The sequence below is a fragment of the Bactrocera neohumeralis genome, unplaced genomic scaffold (assembly GCF_024586455.1).
Source record: "Bactrocera neohumeralis isolate Rockhampton unplaced genomic scaffold, APGP_CSIRO_Bneo_wtdbg2-racon-allhic-juicebox.fasta_v2 ctg49_3, whole genome shotgun sequence".
Classification (NCBI taxonomy): domain Eukaryota; kingdom Metazoa; phylum Arthropoda; class Insecta; order Diptera; family Tephritidae; genus Bactrocera; species Bactrocera neohumeralis.
The window spans coordinates 296,317-317,076 of record NW_026091970.1 but is presented as its reverse complement, the minus strand read 5'-3'; the positions used below and the strand labels follow the sequence as shown (position 1 = coordinate 317,076).

General features: G+C 37.3%; 1 protein-coding gene across 1 annotated transcript in view; it reads left to right on the top strand.

The window, feature by feature from the left end:
- Positions 1–20,760, top strand: part of LOC126767268 (uncharacterized) — a 52,566-nt gene that overhangs the window by 12,237 nt on the left and 19,569 nt on the right. The window contains exon 3 of the mRNA XM_050484832.1: positions 18,802–18,999. Coding sequence (XP_050340789.1) covers positions 18,802–18,999 — 198 coding nt within the window. The remainder of the gene's footprint in view (positions 1–18,801; positions 19,000–20,760) is intronic.

The window sequence follows — 20,760 nt, the reverse complement described above, 5'->3', positions numbered from 1 at the left end:
TGTTTCCTTTAAAAGATAAGCATATACTACCATGAGCAAAAAATAGTAAGACTTTGTTCATAACTTTAAAATTAATAATTTAGCCTTCAAAATCTATGTCGTCTCCCTCAAAGTAATCCCTCTTGACCCCTATATATCGCTCATTTTGCAAGACCGGCATAAGTCAAAAAAATTTTGCCAATACGCGTTCGAAAGTTTTCAAGTTGTTAAAGTCCATTTCTTCTCAAGCGGAGCATATAGGTATTCATATGAATTTTTCACCCAACATGAAGTATGATATAACGAACAATGCTGCATCATTAACTCAAAAATCACGTTTTTTGATTTATGCCGGTCTTGCAGCAAATGAGCGATATGTACTTTTGCTAACGTTTTTTCCAATACTCGAAACAGTTGTTAAAGTCCATTTCCGGAATAGCCTTCAATGCGCGCAGCGATTCACGTTTAATGTCTTTAATTGACTCAAAACAGTTTCCCCGGAGCGGTCTTTTGAGTTTGTTGAACAGCCAGAAGGCACACGGAGCTAAATCAGGTGAATATAGTGGTAGCGGAACGATATTGGTTGAAAATTTAGCGAAAAACTGACGAAGAATCAATGCAGTATGTGACGAACCAACATCTTTGGTCACATCGCCTTTCTCTTCCGTCTCGGTGTAGGCGCAAATCAGCGATATATTGAAGAACTTCATATTAATGCGGATTGCCGGGGATTGCACCGGGGTGAATGTCAGGGCTCGGAGACGGAACCTCTTTCCCACCATGAACCCAACACCGAATTTCCGCTCTTTTATATGGTCCCTGCAGAAAATGCCACAAAGATATACTCATCTCAGTCCTTTTCCTATCTATCGCACATCTTGGACAGTGGTGACGTCAGTCTTTGAGGATACTAACCAGTTGGGTGCGGCACCTTTTGAATTAGGGGAACGGACATTCTCTTAAATAGTAATCCTTAACATGCTTTCAGTGGTCGTCATCAAAAGGAAGGTTCTTCTTCCGAGGCTGTTTTGTTCTTTTCATTATGGATGGTTTTTTACGTCGCGGCTTCTAAGCTTAGCCTACAAACCTGAAGAGGGATATTTTGCTTTCTCACTTTAGCTCACCTTGGTACTTGGTCTAAGTCAAGAGCTTTCCTCACTTGCGAGAACTTCTACACATGGTTCCATCCTAGTTGAATGGTTAGGTTGGGTCAAATGTGTCGATCCTAATGGAGATCACACTTGGACAGTTTAAAATGCCAGTCCGTTGTAGTACCTAAAGCTGCCATTAAGTTAATCTTAAAGACCAACAAATCGACCAAGTCCGTAGAGGCTATCGTAGAGGTCAATGCCAGTTCTGGCTATGTCTACTGGTTCGTCGAAGGTATAACTGCCGGGATTTTTCAGCTTCAGCCTTGCAAAAGTGAAAATGCCCGGATATTTCCCTTTTATATTAAGCTTATTTGCTGATACAACGGGTATGTAACCGTGCTTAGAGGTAAGCTATTAGAAGTGTCATCTAATCTAACGGCCACTTCAGAAAACGAACAGTTCCTATATAGTAAATAGTCCGAGTTGGTACTCGTCATTATTATAGTCCGAGGTGTTCAGACTACTACGAAAATAATACTCGAGAGGCAACTTGAACTATTCGTCGGCGTTTGAGGATTCTTTGATTATCTGAATCAAATTGATTGTAGAGCTTGACTACTTCTTTCTGTGGCTTCATGAGATTTCATATGTTATTAGTCGTAAAAAAAGTGTATCGTATCTCAGGATAATCGCTTTATATAAATATAATATGTTGTTTTCGGGAAACATTATGAGACTTCATGTCACTGCCTGAAGCGTTGTATTCAAGCTTATAAGCTGTAGATCTATTGGATTAACGCAGAGTTTCAGACTATTTCAATTAGATGAAAGTTATCGATATTTGGGTATCGGTTATAATAAATCTTTGCAAATATATGGATACAGAGTTGTGCCAACTGGATTTTCAATCAGCCTTGCCTTCGTTTAAGGAGAACACTTTAATTGCTGAGCTTCAAGTGTATAAGACATTTAATATAGTTTTATAACCTAAAAATTTATAAAAAAGTTTCAGAATTAGTTTTTACACACTCAATATTTTTATATACCGTTATTTTTTGAAACACAATGTGAAAATCGTACAGTTTCCTGTCACTTCGTTGACACACGAATACATACATATATCTCCCATACACTCAAACGTATCTACATATGACTATCTGTATGTATGGTTGAAGATGAGCACACATGTCCCAGCTGAACATTCGAATATTTGGCTGAAAACCGCAAATTGCTATTAACGAAAATCTAATCATAACCGGAAATTAATTTGACAGAAATCTCATTAAATTTACAACGACCACAAGCGTAGTAACCTCGGCGGCTATGCTAGTTGACGAGGAAAGTGGCAGCGCCGATGCCGGTGACAAATGCCGGAGGGCGTCAGCGTAGCGGGTGACATACAGCTGGTCGGATTGTGCTGACTGACCGACCAACTGGACAAATTCATAGCTAAATACTGCCAACTTTTGCAAGTGTTGCGCAATTCACCGATGCATTTGCAACCGATGCGTCGGATCAATATGCGGATGTGCGAGCTTATGTTTGCGTGTGTGTGTGTCGATAGAATCTAGATTTATTAACACATGTAAATGTATGGAACCATATGTGTACATACATAGTATGTATATATAAAACGGTGTATATGGATTTAACATACACATATAAAGAGGGCGAGGGGCAGAGCATTAAATACAAACATACAAATGGGCTTTGTAACGCACCTTTGAGGATATACAAACCTAAGCACCCACAGACATATATTTGATATACATATATGTATATGTATATATTTACCATATACAAATATATTACTTGTGTGAGTTGCACGAGTTATTATCAGTGATAGCGGTCTTCAACATCAAAAGCGGCTGCCTCACTGTGTTAGCCGCACAGTGTACTCTTCGTTGGTTTGTGGGGATTTTGCTGTTTGTATTATTGTTGCTGGCAATGTAGTTAATGGCTGTGGCAACAGTGGTAATCGAACAAGATACGGTGCATGGCTTAGCATTGATAACGTGACTCCATTAAGCGGCTTCTGTGTCCCTTTGTCGGCAATGTTAGATCTCTATGTATATATCCGATATGAAAAAGGACGCTTATAGGCATTATCAGTCGCTAATAAAGCAAAGAAATTAATTTTTCAAAATCTTATGTTACTAAAACTAAACTCCCGCTAAGTATTATATAAAAAGTCGGTAGAAAAAAAGTGAAATTTTCGAAAAGCTATTTTGTAAATTTTCTATAGAATTTTTGTAGCACTATAAAGAAGACTTCAGTCGCCAGTTCTTTTCTGTGAGCATTCTTTTGAGATCTAAGCACAGAAAAAAGTTTCTGGGATTCAGACCTGAAGACAACGATGGTTTCGGTAACTATTCAAAGTTCAATTCAGGCAATAACGCTATCGGTACAATTACTTTGAGATACTTTTATAGCAAGCTTTTGTGGCTTAAACTTTTAAGGAGCTTTCGCACATCCAAATATTCAAGAACTAGTGAACGAGTCAAAATCATTTTGTGTTCATGTTTTAATGTTTTAGTACCAAAAAACCTCTTTTCGACAGTAGACTGCTTAATAGTCTCTACGACATTCTGTAAACCACTCTCAAATGAGGCCTTCGCCTGGCGTAGTATCCGGTGAAAACTCATAAGATCAATTTTGAAAATTAAGTAAAAATTTTTCAACGGTAAAATATCGATATCAATTTGAAAAGAATATTCTGGTAAAGTTTGTATATTTTTGAAATATTTTGAAATAGTTGCCACCTGTTTGAAGTGTATAATTTTCTTACATATAACCATAAATAGTAGATTTGAAATATAAAGCATTTGAGTAGTATATTTCTGAAAAGTGTTTTGCTAAAAATATAATTTTACCGGAGTTGCCACCTTTCCAAAAAAAAATTATTAAAATGTTTTATAGCACATAAAATCCAAAACTGGTGCGAAATTCCAATGCTGAAAATTTTTTTCAAGAGAGTTGCCACTTTTTTCTAAAGTTAAATTGTCTGAATTTTCGTAATAAAACAGGCAATCCACGCATCATAAAAAGATAATTTACGTACATATGTATATACAAACATACAAATATGTATATTTGTATATTTTTGAAATATTTTGAAATAGTTGCCACCTTTTCGAAGAGTAAAATTTTCTTCTATATAACCATAAATAGTAGATATGAAATGGGAAGTATTGGAGAAATATGTTTCTGAAAAGTGTTCTGCTAAAAATATAATTTCACCGGAGTTGCCACCTTTTCAAAAAAATTAAATAAACATTTTTATTTTACACAAAATCGAAAACAGGTCGGAAACAATGCGAATGCTAATGTTTTTTCAAGAGAGTTGCCATTTATTTCAAAAGTTAAAATGTCTGAATTTTCAATATATAAAAAGCAATTATCGTATCTTTAAAATATAATTTATTTACATACATATGTACATATGTATATACAAATATGAATATTTGTATATTTTTGAAATATTTTGAAATAGTTGCCACCTGTTTGTAGAGTATAATTTAAAATAAATAAAAATAAATAGAAATAGTGGATATGAAATGAGAATTCTTTAAAAAATATATTTCTGAAATGTGTTCTGCTAAAAATATAATTTCACCAGAGTTGCCACCTTAAAAAAAATTCAACATTTTTATTACACATACATACAATCGAAAAGAGGTTCGGAATGTTAATGCCTAAAATTTGTTTCGAGAGAGTTGCCACCTATTTCCAAAGTTAAAATGTTTGAATTTTCGAAATATTAAAGGCAATTCTCATATCATTCAAGGAAAATTTACAATAAACATTCGATTCTCCACTTTTTTTTATGTTTGAGTTCTGTTCTCTTTTGTCACGATATTTATATATGAACATATGTATATTCGGAGGCAACAACAAAGTTCTTCTGTTGAATTCATTACAAGAGTGTATACATATGAGCACTTATACCAGTTGTGTGTTCGATTCACCTTTCATCGCACTTTGGAAAATAGACTTTAGCATGGCTCTCATGGTGAACTACTTATGCGGGCAACAATTTACAATAGCTAGATGGTAGTCCTCATAATCAGTGAATTCTCTAAGCCCCACGAAATCGTGTTTGGACGAAATTTCAATAAAATGTCTTGTATAATCATTAAGAAAACGATATAAGGTCACAAATAGAGTGCTCTGTTCTACATACTCTACAAAAACACCAAGAACTTACACTTTTTTAACCCGAGTTGCCACATGTTTTGCACATACATGTTCTACAAACAAGAATATTTGTACTAAACGGCACATTTGATGTCAGTAAAAGCAAATAATTGCTCTTTTTTTGTATAAACGGCACGCCAACAACATGCAACATGCAACAACCTGTTAGCAAAATTTATGAAAGTTTGATGGCAAAGCCTAAAATGAAATAAACATTTGAAATATTCGATTGTCAATAACAATAAATACACACGATTTGAGTTTTATTATCTTGTGCAGGCACACATACACTCATATACGCATGTATTATGGCATATCTCTGCTTATATCTACATACATATATGTATATGTATGAGTGTGTGTAAATGTGATTAAAATATGTGCGTGTGTAATTGTTTTACGTGCCAATAATCGTGCAGATTATGAAAACAATAACCTCTTTGCGTTTAATATGAATAATAGTCTATTGTTGTTGTTGTTGTTTTGCGTTTTGTTTTTGCCTATCATATTGCTCATGATTTGCCATGCCATGTCAGCGAAATAAAATCGTGCAAAATTGTTTACTCATGATTGCATTTGATGCGATTATATTGTAAGCCACAGCGTCAACACGACGAAAAACTCCAACAACCACCTACCACCCCCACCCAGCAGCGGCTAAATAAGCACACCGTCACCGCCACCCCAACCCTTTTAATGCTCTCCGGCTTCACATGTTCAATGGCCTATATCTCTGTGAGGATAGCCGCAATCGAGTGAAATGTACGCTGCGGCCGCTCAACTAAACTCATAACGGTATCTAAATATAATATCAATGTGCGCTGGTGTGTGTATTTACACATCTCTCGGTGTGCGTGTGCACTTTTCTATGCAACATTGCTTGCAGCCGCAATGTTGTTGCATATTTTGCGGTTCTAATTGCATATCTACAAAGTCAGACTTCCACATCAATGCGTTGCGAACTAATTATTTTGATGGCATATTGAAATACTTTTAAGCACGGGTGGTGCACCATGTGTGTGTGAGGCGGTATTGATGGGTGGTTACGTGTGTAAACATATTGCTTACACCATTTACCGCTACTTATTTGCACGGTAGATACACATGTAATCATTTGGTTTATATATTTGACAAAGGTGTATTTATCTAATATGTATATACATATACGCATCACATATAATATAAGTACTTAAGTACATATACATAAAAGCAGTTGTTCGAAAGTGTTTTACGTTCAATTAGAATTTCTTAGAAATTAAGCAGCAAACGATGATAATGCAAAGCAAATTCAAATTATCAAAGTTTGAACTTAAATTATCTTTTGTGGTCTTTTCAATACTGATGATTGCCACCGCAAGCTCAAACAGACCAAAATTTTTAACTTTTCCTACGTATTATTGGATTAATTTTTGGAAACAACCCTCCTTACTAAGACACTTCCACTTCGTATGTTTCGTAACCTTTAAAATTGTTCCCTTACTTCCGCAATATGACGAGGTCTCGCGTGTTGATGCTCATTAACGAGCAAAGTGGCTCTGCTAGGTGGCACAAAAGCTTTTGCTTGTCGGGAGGTCTTTAAGTGCATCCATTTGTAGGTGTAAAGGCCAGCCGAGATTCACCCAGAACACATTCAGGTTGACTGCACATACAATAACTTGATTTTGAACCGTCAATTTGTATGCCAGATAAAGGATGATCCACTTCGAGGTTCCCTACTTTGAAAAAAAAACACAGAAACCTCAAATTTAGTGCGGAATATTTATTATCATTCGAAGAAAATTATTTGGCATTTATTTTTTGAAGATTATCTCTTTCCAATGTTGGCCGCGGCTACGTCTCAGAACGTCCATCCGTTGACTTTCTACATCCCCACAGGATCTAATGGTGTGATATCACATAATCTTGGTAGTCAACCGACCGGCCCGAAACGTGAGATTATTTGCTCTGCATAGTGTTCTCTCAATAAATTCATTGATTGATGCGATTTGTGGCAAGTGGCGCCGTCTTGTTGAAACCAAATGCTGCTGAAATCTCGAGCTTCAATTTCAGGCATCAAATAGTCGATTAGCAAGGTGCGATAATGGTCGCCTTTGACGATTACGTTCTCAACAGTATAATTTTTCAAAAAATATGGCCCACCTGCTCACAAATCACACCAAACCGTTGAGTTTTCTGGATAAAATGGCAGCTCTTGAATCTTTTCTGGAGGTTCTTCGTCCCGAATGCCATATTTTTGCTTATTTACATACACATTTAGCCAGAAATGAGCCTCATCGCTGAACAAAATTTGGCTCGAAAACGTCGGATCTTGTTGAAACTTTTCAAGAGCCCATAGTGCGAAGCGACGTAGGTTTGGAAGATCGAGCAGCTCCAGTTCTTGTCCAAGCCCTATTTTGTATATTTACAATTTAAGATCTCGACGCAAAATGTGCCAAATCGTTCCATATGTCAGTCCGAGTTGCTGCGAACGGCGCCGAATAGAGTCCTTCACGGTCTTCGTGTAAACTCTCAGCTACGGCTGCTATATTTTCTTCACTGCATGCTGGACGTGGTCTATTCTGTCGAATACTATCCAATAATGAATGCTGGGTGTCAAGACGGGTGATTTCCCTGGATAATAAAGCGTTGCTTTAGATAACAATCTAAGCCAAATTTCGTGAAATAACCTAATGAAGTTTACCACACAAGGACTTGAGTTTCATCGGTCAGTTGTATGGCGGCTTTATGCATTAGTTGTCGGACATCTTCGGTTCTGAGAAATGAGCAGCTTCTTAGTAGAAATAAATGTCGAAAATATTGAAGATAATATAAGTAAGACAGTTACTCATATTTCTCATGGAAATCCCATTACTGACTAGTAAAAATTGAAAAGAAATTAATCGATTGTATTCAGTCTATAAATACTTTGAAGAAAATCATTTGTGAAGGATTTCAAAAGAATAGAGAAATATGGATTGCGACAATTTCTCTACGTATAGTTCGCTTTGTAGAGTTAGTTTGACAGCTAAATGTTTAGGCCATGATGTCAGCGAAGGAAAAAATGACAACAGTCCTGCTGTTTACAACTACTATGAAAGTTTACAGTTTCAGTGTTGTTCCCTCTCATGCTTTCTCCTCTGACGTGACAGATAGATAGAAATCAATTTGCTGGGGCAAAATCAATTTGCTGTGCGCGATTTCTGTCCACGTAGTTGGATCCAAGAGCCTTGAGCCTGCTTCTACAAATTGCTGGGCAAACTAGAATCTCTGACATTCTATTACTGTGTTTGAAATGTAAGGTGAAATTATTGTTTAAGACACCCGGTCGTCAGAAAGGCAGGTATGTTTTATGTGATTGGACTGTCTGTAACATTTGGCAAGCGTTGGTTTGTCAAACGGTTAAATAACCTCCGAGTTGCACGGGTTTTTGTAAACAACCAAATGTGAGAGTTTCGATTTTTACAATGTTCGAGATTCTTTCGTAAAGAACTTGCTTCAAATTTTGTTTACTGAACTGAAAATATTGCTGAAGGTCTTTGATGATCAAACTAATGGCATAAAGAAACGTTTATAAGTGGTAACGGGATCAAAGTGGAACGAAAACAGGTTGAGGACTAACCAAGCGAAGGCCATGTGCGTATTTCGTTCGAATGTGGAATATTTTTTCAAGTAAACGTTCATAGTATTTAATGTTATATACAGCAAATCATCGAGAAAATATTTTAACAAATACTAAAACATATATCTTCCAGCAAATACATATATGTCTGTCGATAATAAGCGTTGTCACGACAGTTCTAGAAAATATTAGCAACAAAGTTATTTTGTAATTAGCAAACATTTCTAAGCAGTCTACAAAAATTTATCACAGTTAATGATAAGAAATATTCCAACAATTTTTGAGCATTACCTCAACTGAACGTCGTCTGTTTTTTTCTAAGCTTCTCTGAGTCAGTCACAGCTCATAAATCATAAATTGTACTTTCGATTTGATAAATTCGGTATGCGCGTGACAAATAAGTGCACGGTTTAATAACTGGGTTGGCAGGTTAGCCAACAGGCGTCTAAAAACAAAAGCTCAACGCAAAAATATTCAAATTATTTGTAATTTTATTGATGTCACCTTTTCACAAACTGTGTTTTTGTACTCGTTCTTATCTCTATATATGGCAAGCAGTGACAAAAACGTAAAACGAGTGCCAAGCAGGTGTTTTCAACCATGACCATACTTATAGTCCGCATGGAAGTAAAGAAACAGCTTCGTGCCCATAAATCAGTTATTCCGTTTTTTCGCCATGCAATTCTACTTCAACGCTGTTCGTAATAAAGTAACACATTACGAGCGTTTTGCGTAATGTAAAGAATATGCTGGAAGACACTTATATAGAATTATCGGTTACAAGGTTCCTCTATGGTGTTTATGTGGGAAATATATTATCGTAAATTTCACTGGTGACTTTCTATTTTATTTAAAACGGAAGGGTCATACATTTTTAGACAGCTTGCTGAGGTAATTTCTAATCTAAGCATGGCGTAGACTTCTTTAAGTACAAATTTTTGATACGATTCGAATTAAATCAGAACTATAATCAAATTTAGACAGATATCTTTAAAATTGAAGAAAGAGTGAGTGTACGTTCAAACAAATAAATGTGACGCCGAAAAAAGTTCAGTCATTCATCAAGTTTTCCTAATCTTTTTCTAATCACTACATTCAAAGGAGTTCCTTATACAGGATTGACTAAGAAAAGGAGCATGAGTTACTAGATCTATACCTGCTTTTCTTTTTTCTTTATATATCGCATGAAATTTATGGAAAACCAAGACAAAACGTTACTTTATTTGGACCAAGGCTAAATGGACTCAACTTGTAAAGCTGATGCTTTATATGTATATATAACGGGGGTTTCAATAGGAACGCTACAAAAGTAGACCGATAGGGACAGCAAATGACGCCATATTTTTTCCGTTCCTTCGACATTTCTCTTCAGTAAGGTTTGTCACTTTTTCATGGAAAGATATACGACCCAGCAACGAGTAGAAATCATTAAGATTTACTACCAAAATTCGGAGTTCGTGGCCTCAACTTTAAGAGCGCTACGCCCAATTTATGGTCGGCTTAATCATCTTGTCGGATCAACAGATGAGCTTCTTATAGAAAAATTGAAGCCACAGCACAGTACAAAATGTTCCCATGCAAGTGAAACAAAGAGGTGACCGAAGTGTCGAGAATAATGCTGCCGTTAGCGCATCAATTAAGGAAGACTGAAGTCTGTTTCTCACACGTCGTTCTGAAGCGTTGGACTTCTCTGTGCCGCCGTTGTGCCGAATTTCGCGAAAAGATCTTGATCTACATCTTTACAAGATCAAATTAACGCAAGAACTGAAGCCGCTTGACTCACCAGAATCGTCGAATGTCCGTGAATTGGGCTGAGCAACAATTTGAAAATGATCCGGATTTTCATCGAAAAATCATCTTCAGAGATGAGGCTCATTTCTGGCTAAATGGCTTCCTCAAAAAGCAAAATATGCATTATTGGTCAGGCAGCCATCCACATCCACTCCATTAGTCATCATTGCATCCCGAAAAAATTACGGTTTGGTGCGGTTTATGAGCCGGCGGCGTCATTGGGCCGTACTTCTTCCGTGATGATCAAGATCGGTACGTTACGGTGAATGGGAATCGCTACCGCTTAATGAAAACCGAATATTTTTGACCTGAATGGAATGATATGTACTTGGAAAATGTGTGGTTCCAACAGGACGGCGCCGCAGGCCGCACAGCGAATGTCACAATCGATTTAATGAAAACGAAGTTTGGTGAACGTGTTATTTCACGAAATGGCCCAAACAATTGGCCGCCTGGGCCGTGCGATTTGCCGTCGTTAGATTATTTCCTGAGGGGCTAGGTCAAGTCTATGGTCTATGCCAACAATCCAGCGACGATTGATGAACTTCATACGAATATCGAACATGAAATTGCAGCACTATCGGCCGATTTATTATGCTTGAAAATCGTTGAAAATTGGGTCTGGACTTCTGCAAGCGTGTCCGTAGTAACCAAAAAATCGTGTTTTATACATAATGGCCTCATAGCGCTCTTGCAAATATCGAATGCAAAGCAAATCGGACCTTCAGTACGATCATACGGTATAGCGCCATCTAGCGGTTCAAAGCTTTACAGTCATACTTTACTTTCCAGTTTTCATATATGTACTTGTATGCATATGTATATGGAAAGTTGGATATTTCAAATTGAAGTAAATTTGATATATGAATGGTTTTTTAGCAAATATTTTCAAAGTTGCATCAAAGATAGCTTAGCCGCTGTGAAGCTTTTTGGTGACATATGAAAATTTTATTTTCATAATTCTTTCTTACTATATTTGAAATGCTCTCAATTACGGCAGTTATTCACTCCTGTCCTCACCCAGTCGTGATATTCTTTCCATCGTTAAAATAGAAAGTGTTATTCACCACAGGGTTTCAGGCAATATATGCAAATTAGGGCACATCAATCAAGGTGGAGTGCGGAATAACTGTTTTAAATGCGGAATTTATTCAAAATCATTCTTCACTTACCCCAAATACATACATACAGACATATTTACATACATAAAAATACACATATACATTCTTATATGTATATACATATGGACATCGTTTTCTTTATATTACAATAATACAGATTCCTGACACAAAAATAATTCACGCCCAAAAAATCTGCATAGCTATCTACCAATCGAACAAAAATATAGTATATGTATGTATATATGTAAGTATAACTGTGCATTTCTTTACATTATGAATGCTCGTTTCATTTAACGGTTTCTTATGTCTATCAAATGGAGCCGCGCGACGCCACAAACGTGTGGTGTCACAAGTGCTGACAGATGACGGTGAGCTGGTGGCGTTGGCGGTGGCAGTGCTCCGGTGTGTGTGTGTGTGTGTGGTGTGTGTCTGTGTCGCTGGTGTACGTGAACGTGACACTTGCAGGAGCTTACATTGGCATTTATGTGTCAACTGCACTTTTAAGCCGATTTAACCAAAAACAAAAGACAAGAAAATCTCTTCGAGATTCCAAGTGTTCGCATTTTAACTGTTCAGTGATAAATTAAAGTAAAGTATGAAAAATGTGGGCCATCCGCTGACACACATGCAAACACCACGCGCGCTCCAGCACATGTTTACATACATACATACATGTGTATGGCCACCGTTTATTGTGCGAGTGGTGCACCTTGCACACCGTTGACTGCAAATATTTGCTACTTATAAATAAAGTGGAAAAATGGCTCGCAATATTTTACTGCTGGTGAATAAAAAGTTTTTGCCCGAATTGCCACTTCAGACATGCGTCGGGATAAAATACGCTAGAAGAATTACTCACGGTGTAGGTGTAGCTGGGTATGTGGCGCATGGATTTACATATGTGTGTGTAGTTATGGGTCTATTATATATGAGCATTTTTATTGAAAATCACGTATCAAACAAACTAGAAAAAGAAAAAAAGTAAGGAAGTGCTAAGTTCGGATGCAACCGAAAATTCAAAGCCAGGGAAATACCTTAAGCTGCAAAACGTCAACCAGAGGATTGGAATCTAAGCAATTATATATATATATCTACATACATATAGTATGTCTAACTTATACACTGACCGACCTATTAGACAAGATTTGTTAGAAAAACGAAAGTCACATATCACATATGGCCCAAGCAGCTCACGATTTCCGATCTTAGACCAAGTATCTTCTGGGTAAGCACAGAACATTCGTTTGAAGGCGAGCTGAAGGGAGAAGGCGAGTCATTCCTCTCCTGGGTTTGGGACCCGCCACGTAAAAGACGCTCCCAATGAGAAGATGAAATCAGCCTACGACGAGAGACCTCCCTTTTTATGACGACCATGGCAAACACATTAAGAATTACGATTTAAGAGCATGCAGCTGAAATGTCCGGTCTTTTAATTGGGAAAGTGCGCCTGCCCAGTTGGTTGATGTTCTCGTAAAAATAAAGGCTGACATCACCGACGTCCAAAAATTGCGATGGACCGGACAAAGACTAAGGCGAGTAGGTTCTTGTGGCATTTACTACTGCCATATAAAAGAGCGCAAATTCGGTGTGGAATTCGTGGTGGGAGAGAGATTTCGTCACTGAGTTCTGGCAGTCCCACCGGTGGATGAACCTCTAGTCACAATCCGCCTCAAAGCGAAGTTTTTCAACATATCCCGGATTTGCGCACACTCCCCGACAGAATGGAAGAACGATCTGACCAAAGATGTCTTCTATATGCGTTTGAAGCGCAACTATAAGAGTTACCCCGCCACGATATCAAAATTGTGCTTGGCGACTTTAACGCCGGGGTGGGCATAACAGTCCGCCAGCCTCCATGATGAAACATCCTCAAATGGGTTGAGGCTAATCTACTTCGCCGGAGCCCGAAATAGGATTATCTGTAGTATTAGATTCCAGCATAGGAAAATGCATCAAGCTACCTGGCTGTCTCCGTATGGAAAAGCCAGCAACCAGATCGCTCATGTCGTGATAGACGGAAGATACGTCTTCAGTGTTTTCGACGTCCTCACGCTCAGAGGTCCTAACGAAAATTTGCGAACATTTCTATAGGTAATGTATTGTCTAAAACTTTAAACTCTTATATAATTTAGGTGTCTTCGATTCGACCAACCAGGAAAGTGGTTAATCGAACAAGTAACTGGCATAAATCAAAATTACCAGCTTGGAAATGCAGATGCAGAGATTGCATGGTAAGAGGTTTATCATTTATGATGTGTCAACACACTTTCGTGCGTTAGATTCAGCTGTCAATTTTATTAGGAGAGAGCTAGACAATGCTGAATATCAATTGATTAATCAAAATGGACCATTATTTTCATGACAAGTGTCCGATTTTCTATTTAGTTTTTACAAAATATTCTGTTTGGAGTCACATAGGGTTCGTCAGTAGTAATGTAACTTAATACTACTTTGGTGGCTTTCTTTTAATTCTAAAAATGAATTTTTTCTAATAGTGAACTCATGACTACGATCTACCTATTATTGAGCTTAAACTTTTTCACATTACGCGAAGAAATATTTATATTTTTCCGAATGATTACTTAAAATTCATAGCCCATTTTGCAGTCCTCACTATATGTGTACTTTATTAGCAAAAAAGCTAAACATGTTCGTAGTGTTATAGTGTTTCTATTTCAGCACTGTAACATGTGGTGACTCTAATGAGGAATGTCAATATTTATAATACAAACAGAGAGTATTTAAAATATAGTTATATGCATATATAAAACACTGATATTGAATAAGGTTTAAATATTATATATTTACATGAATATTTAGTTAGAACAATATGGCGTGAATGTGTGGGCATACCCTGTAAGAAAAGTATAACTATGTGACAACGAGAATGAAACTATGCGCGATATTCCAAAATTTTGAGAGTGGCGATTCAAACAACCAACTGGTTTAGATAAATATCTGTAGAATAAGAAGAGATTATAAAGATAAGAGGTTTAAAATAAAAACTGTGCAACTGTTTGTCGCAGTTGCCTCCTTCATATGCAATATTTTTTAAAAGAAAGTGATGCTCCAGTTTAGTGAAATGTAAGATTTTATTTGGAAAGTGCTGATTTGAACATCCACCTAGTATAAATTACATAATTTATTTATAATTTGGTATAAGGAATAGATGTACAATGGAAGCATGTTATAATGCAAGAGGTTGGAAACAGCGCCAAATTCAATTTTAGCGAGCAACTAAAAATTTAAAAAATTGATCAGAGAGCGCTGATTCGAACATTCAACTGGTATAACTCAAGTAGTTTGGAGTAACAAATAGCTGGAATAGTAAATGATTGTACTTACGAGTTGAAAAGACTAAAGTACTGCATGGCGCAGTTGACACCTTTCCAACAATAGTTTAAAAGGAAAGCAGAGGTCAGTTTAGCTGTCAATGGAGTGGCGAATCGAACACACTTTAGGTTTCATTTGATCAATTCAGTACAAAAACTTAGCTTCAATTTCAGAGTTTGAAAATAGAGCCGAACTGAAGTAAAAAGTTTAAAAAAATGTTTAGTGTAGAGTGCTGATTCGAACAACCAACTGGTATAAATCAAGCAGTTTGGAGTAACAAATAGCTAAAATAATAAATGAATATACGAGTTGAAAAGATTAAAGTACTGCATGTCGTAGTTGACACCTTTCCAGCAATAGTTTAAAAGAAAAGGAACTGGAACTCTACTATTTAAACTGGCAATGAAGTGGCGAATCCAACACGCTTTAGTCTTCATTTATTCAGTTCAGTATAAGGACTCTACTTCAATACAATCAATATTTAAGTGAATTTTTCTCAACTGGCCTTTACGATCAACTCATAAATAATCACCTGCTTAACTTCGGTTGTCTCTATTGTTTCATGTTCAGGTTTTTGTGAGTTTTCATATTGTGATTTTCGTTGTCAGGGTGATTAAATTTGAAAATAGTATGTATTTTGGGCGTAAACAAAGTCTACCAAATACATTTCGTCAACACATTAATACCCTTGAATATGTGAAAATGTGTGGCAACCTGCGATATTTAATTAATTAATTATTTGCAGTGCATTGTGTGCGAAATTCATAATTTGTGAAATAATATTTGTTTTCTGTTAAATTGTGTGTATATAAATACTTAAAAGCTATCTGTGTCGCACAATGCCTTTTTAATTGGGTGCTTAGTTTGATATAATGCACATATTTGTGAAATATTTAACTAACAAACTAACAGAATACAATGCAACCGATGTAGATTTATGATTATGAGTGTGAGATTTTAGTGCTACTAAATGAAGAGGTTTAAATATTTCTATTTATTTAATTAAGTGCATTGACTTCGAACTTAAATTAGTGAATCCAGCTTTTGGATTGAAAATTTTTTAAACAGTTTAATAAAGTCAATCCTTCGTTTTGATTAACTAAAGCCAGAGTAGCATGGAATTTGATCTGGTACTTCTAATTGAATGAGGGTCTTCGTGTCCGTTCTCATCGTAATCAGAAAATCCAAATCTATCCCTGAGAGTGTAGTACTCAAAGTGATGGAACCGTCAAGCGCCAAGGCTTATAAAAGAGCCGGTGCAGAGTCCACCACTACACTAGTCTTACTAGGGAAGGAAAATACCAAGCAAGTTGGTAGAAATATACTAACTTTATACCATATTAGGGCAACTGTATGCTTCGGAATCGCTGGTACCAGCTGGGGAACAGGAAACGAAAGTCGGAAAGTGGTTCAAACGTCAATCAAGCGGAAAAACTCACTTCAAGGAAAAAACTCTCTCGAAAAAAAGACGTGTATGGAAAATGGACTTCACAAGCTCATAAGGTGGTCCGATGAGCGATCTGCAGTTCTTTACAAAGACGCAGTGTTTTTATGGGAGAGATGTGGAAAGGGGCCAGATTGGAGGTGGTAGACAAAGAAGATTTTCCACTGCGCTTTCGTGCTTGGCTCTGTCTCGTACCCGAACTTTCCTCTACAGAATAAATTGAGGAGTTTTTTAGGTATTTTGCGCTGTCCACACACGAATGACGAGTTATACGGCTCGAGAAAATCAAAGAACCTTATCAACAAGCGCTGGTATTGCGCAATGCGGACTCTCTTGGTACTCTCAAGAAGTCCAAGGAGACCCTAAGGTGTGGAGGGGCTCTAAGGATCCTTCATACACACTAGAACGGATGAACCTCAAACTCCTAGTGGGGAAAAAGGAGAAGGAAAGAGACGACCTAGGGAGGTGTTGAGGTATACAGGGTTTTACCGCATGAGTTCCTAAACAAGCTCTTATTTCAAAGTAATATGACGCCAGTTATACGATATTCCTGAAACCCAAAATAATAAACTTGGTGACGACTTCGGACAAGTTCAGTAAATAATCCAAAAAAGAACAAACTCTTTCGAATTTAGACACTATACTAAGTCCAAAATCATTCTAAAAGGATCTATGTAACTTATTTAATTTAATTATATATTTTAAAAGTTTCAGTTTCTGTAGCAATTGTGTCATATACATACATATACGTACTGTATAAGTCTCATAAACAATCCGGACAGAATACTCTTGTCATAGAGACAACTGTAGAGGTCTTGACGTTCACTCATTGTCAACTTGTCTATATCCCTATAAACCTAAAAAATACAGCATTAATGAGCTTACTAAGACCGTCTGCTCGTGGAAAGGTAATTAAAAGCCACAATCTGCTCCTAAGATGATCGAAGTCGGCATCTCTAACTGATTTCAATTTGTTTTGTATGAGTTTTAACAATATATCAGTTGTTACTGCGGTGGCAGAAAAGTTTCTTGGAATAATTTTTGGAATTTCCGGCAACCAACTCAGCAGGCGGACGATAAAAACTCTATTCGACGTTCTTCTTTATTTGTGTAGACACCGCTTAGCGGTTCTAGCCGAGTTTACAACAGCGCGACAGTCGGTTTCCTTTTCTCTATTGGACGCCTTGGTACTGCGGACCACTCCACCGTAGCACCTGTTGGCAAGAGTGATTCTACGTTGGATTTCAAGTCTGATGATGTTGTTCGTGATTTCAAGATAGTTGAAATTATCAACGACTTCGAAGTTATAACTGTCAATGTTGACGTGGAAACCACACCGCGAATGCGGCGACTGTTTGTTTGATGACTGGTCCTCGTTCACTACCAGACCCTTTTGCTTCACTTCTTTGCCCAACCTGTAGAAAGCAGAACTCGACATTATAATGTTGAAAACATCCGAACTAAATGCATTAGATTTCAGCAAAATTGTTTTTATTAGCTGACAGCAGAAGACTTAAGATTTATGAATCCACATAACAATTCCACAACAAGTGAAGCTCGCATAAAAGTGTTTTGAATCACGGTTTCGTCATGTGTGGCTGCCGAAAAATGTGATGAATGGGCCGGAAACATTATTCCTGCGTACGCCTTTCGTTGCCGTTTCTAATTATGCGAAATTTTTGGTTTTGCTAAACACCCATACATATAATCAGGGGGTAATGAGGAGCTGAGACCGCCGCGAAATAATTGAGAGAAATGATGATGCGGAAAAGCCAGTGATTAGAGAGCGGTGTGGGTGCGGCAACACAAAAATCGTTCACATTTAAGTCACGGTAATATTTAGTGCACAAACCGCTGACGTAGCGGCGCGGTACGCGTAACGGTTCGCCAACTGACGGCTGTTTGCCAAGGTTCGCCTAAATTTCGCGGCGTCAAAATGTGCCACAAGCGTGCGAGCGTTACATAATTTGTTAACGCTACATCCCTGGGGAAACGTGGAGATTGCAGGGCGGGTGATTTGATAAATTTTGCTAAATAATTTTTGAATACGCTGACATGTGGCAAATTAAATGTTGTGCATTTCTGCTGAATATTAATTCGGTATAAAGCTCGCACAGGAGCATATAGACCGTTTTCATATGTAGACATACTAATATTGCCGCCATAACAGTTAATTAGCTGTGTTGTGTTAGCTTGATTTGCATTTGCAGGCGTTAATTGATTCTTCTGTTCTCTTTCTCTTTACAGCCGGTTCACCAAGCGATGATGCTGAGGTGATTAATGTGCCGCGTCGTCATTCAACTGACGACTCGGATGAAAGCTCAGCCGGTGAACCTGATTTCAAAGATTTCAGGGGCGTCATCGATACTGGTGTGGGCTATCCGTTCCTGCAGCCACATCCGTTGCCGTTCTCATTCAATTTGGGCTTCTTCGATGCTTTTGAAGGTACGTATTTATTGTCTATTTTGGAAGGGTTTGAAAGTGATACGAAAAGGAAATTTTATGTACATTTTTAGTAAATTTAGGCTTAATATAATAGTTTATTCATATGAGGTCTTTAAGATCTGTCAGACTGAGATTGAAATATCGCGGTAGGCATACTTTTGTCGAATCTAAGGAAGTGGCTGGGATTGATACTAACCGCCTTAATGAATTTGTGGCAAGGTCGAAGCACTATGAATATCTGATCCACGTTTAGCTGTTTATGGATAACACAATCTTGGATCAACCCAATTACCTAAACTAATCATCCATTATAATAATTCATAGCCTCCTCATTCGATCAAAAATATTGCTTTGCGACTGACATTTGGAAACAAAAAGAAGACACACGGTACCAAATCTTGAGAATACGTTATATAGACAAAGCTTCGTGGTAAATTCGACAATTTGGTCATGCCGACGGCTGGAACCTGAGCCGATACGTTATCACGGTGAAATATCACTTTGTTCTATCGTTGGTTAGAGCCCTTTTTTCTGTAATTCGGCTTCAAATTTGATTAAGAACTCGGCTTAGCTTCAACCTTCTCAAGGTATTTGATGCCGATCACTGAAAAGCGGTGGAAGAATATCCTTTATTGTCTGCGGAGCAAATTTTCCGGACTATGTTCACAGTTTCGGTGTATACCGAGTGAGCCACATACCAATTTTTGGACGGTAGCTATGGAAGGAAAAGGGTACCATATACTGCAGCTAAGTGTTGTAAGGTTTCACTAGCAAAAACTATCGAATGAACGAGAGCTGGACAATGAATTACCTCCATTTTCGTACCGAAAGAAATCGATGTTGCCGCTGTCAAAATAAAAAACATTCGATTCGTCTTTTTTGATCACATTCGTCATATACGAGGATTTGCTGTCTGTTAGTTAAGTGTCGTGCGATAATCCGGCCATCCGGCTTAGTAGGCTTCGAAGGAATATAAAATTTTCGAAAATCTGGCTTCAATGATAAACAGTATGTCCAATTTCGTTTTGCGCAAAGCTTTTTTTCTAATTTCTAGAAAGTGCTAGATTGTTGTCGCTGTAAAAGAAATTATCAATATATATTCACACTCTATTTGTCTCAAAGAGGAATACTGTTTCACAAAGTGCACGACTAGAATTGAGTGCTCTAGTGCTTGTCTCATTGGTTCCGATTTTCTTATTACCATATATGTAGTATATACTCTTATGTATTTATATGTTCATACATACATATGTGAGCAATCATGCGGTATACGCCTTAGGTGAAGCCTTCAAACATCCAAATGCCGTAGAAAATTAGCCTAAATAGTTTCTTCTCCACACGGTGTCGTGCAAAATCAATTGTGTTTTGTAAGACGTCCACTGCCGTCCACTGGAAATTGAAAAATAAAAAACGAAGTACAATAAAAATAAGAATAACTAAGCGAAGCATACAATGCAAGCCCTCGTAACCTTTAAGAATACGGTAGACTATTAGGCACAAGGCTAAGAATAGAAACTTGGACATAGAAAGACAACAAATAATCACGCAATGCAAATAAAAAGTCGACAAAACAGCTTGCAAATGTGCACGCAAAGTCCATTTCCTATAAAATATAAATATATATGGTACTACTTTGTACATATGTACATACATACATATGTAATGGACTACGCATTATAGGGTGGGCTGTTTTTGTGACTCAGAATTGTTTACTTGCGGTTTAAAAGAAAATACAATCAGGGGTTTCATATAGACTCATAA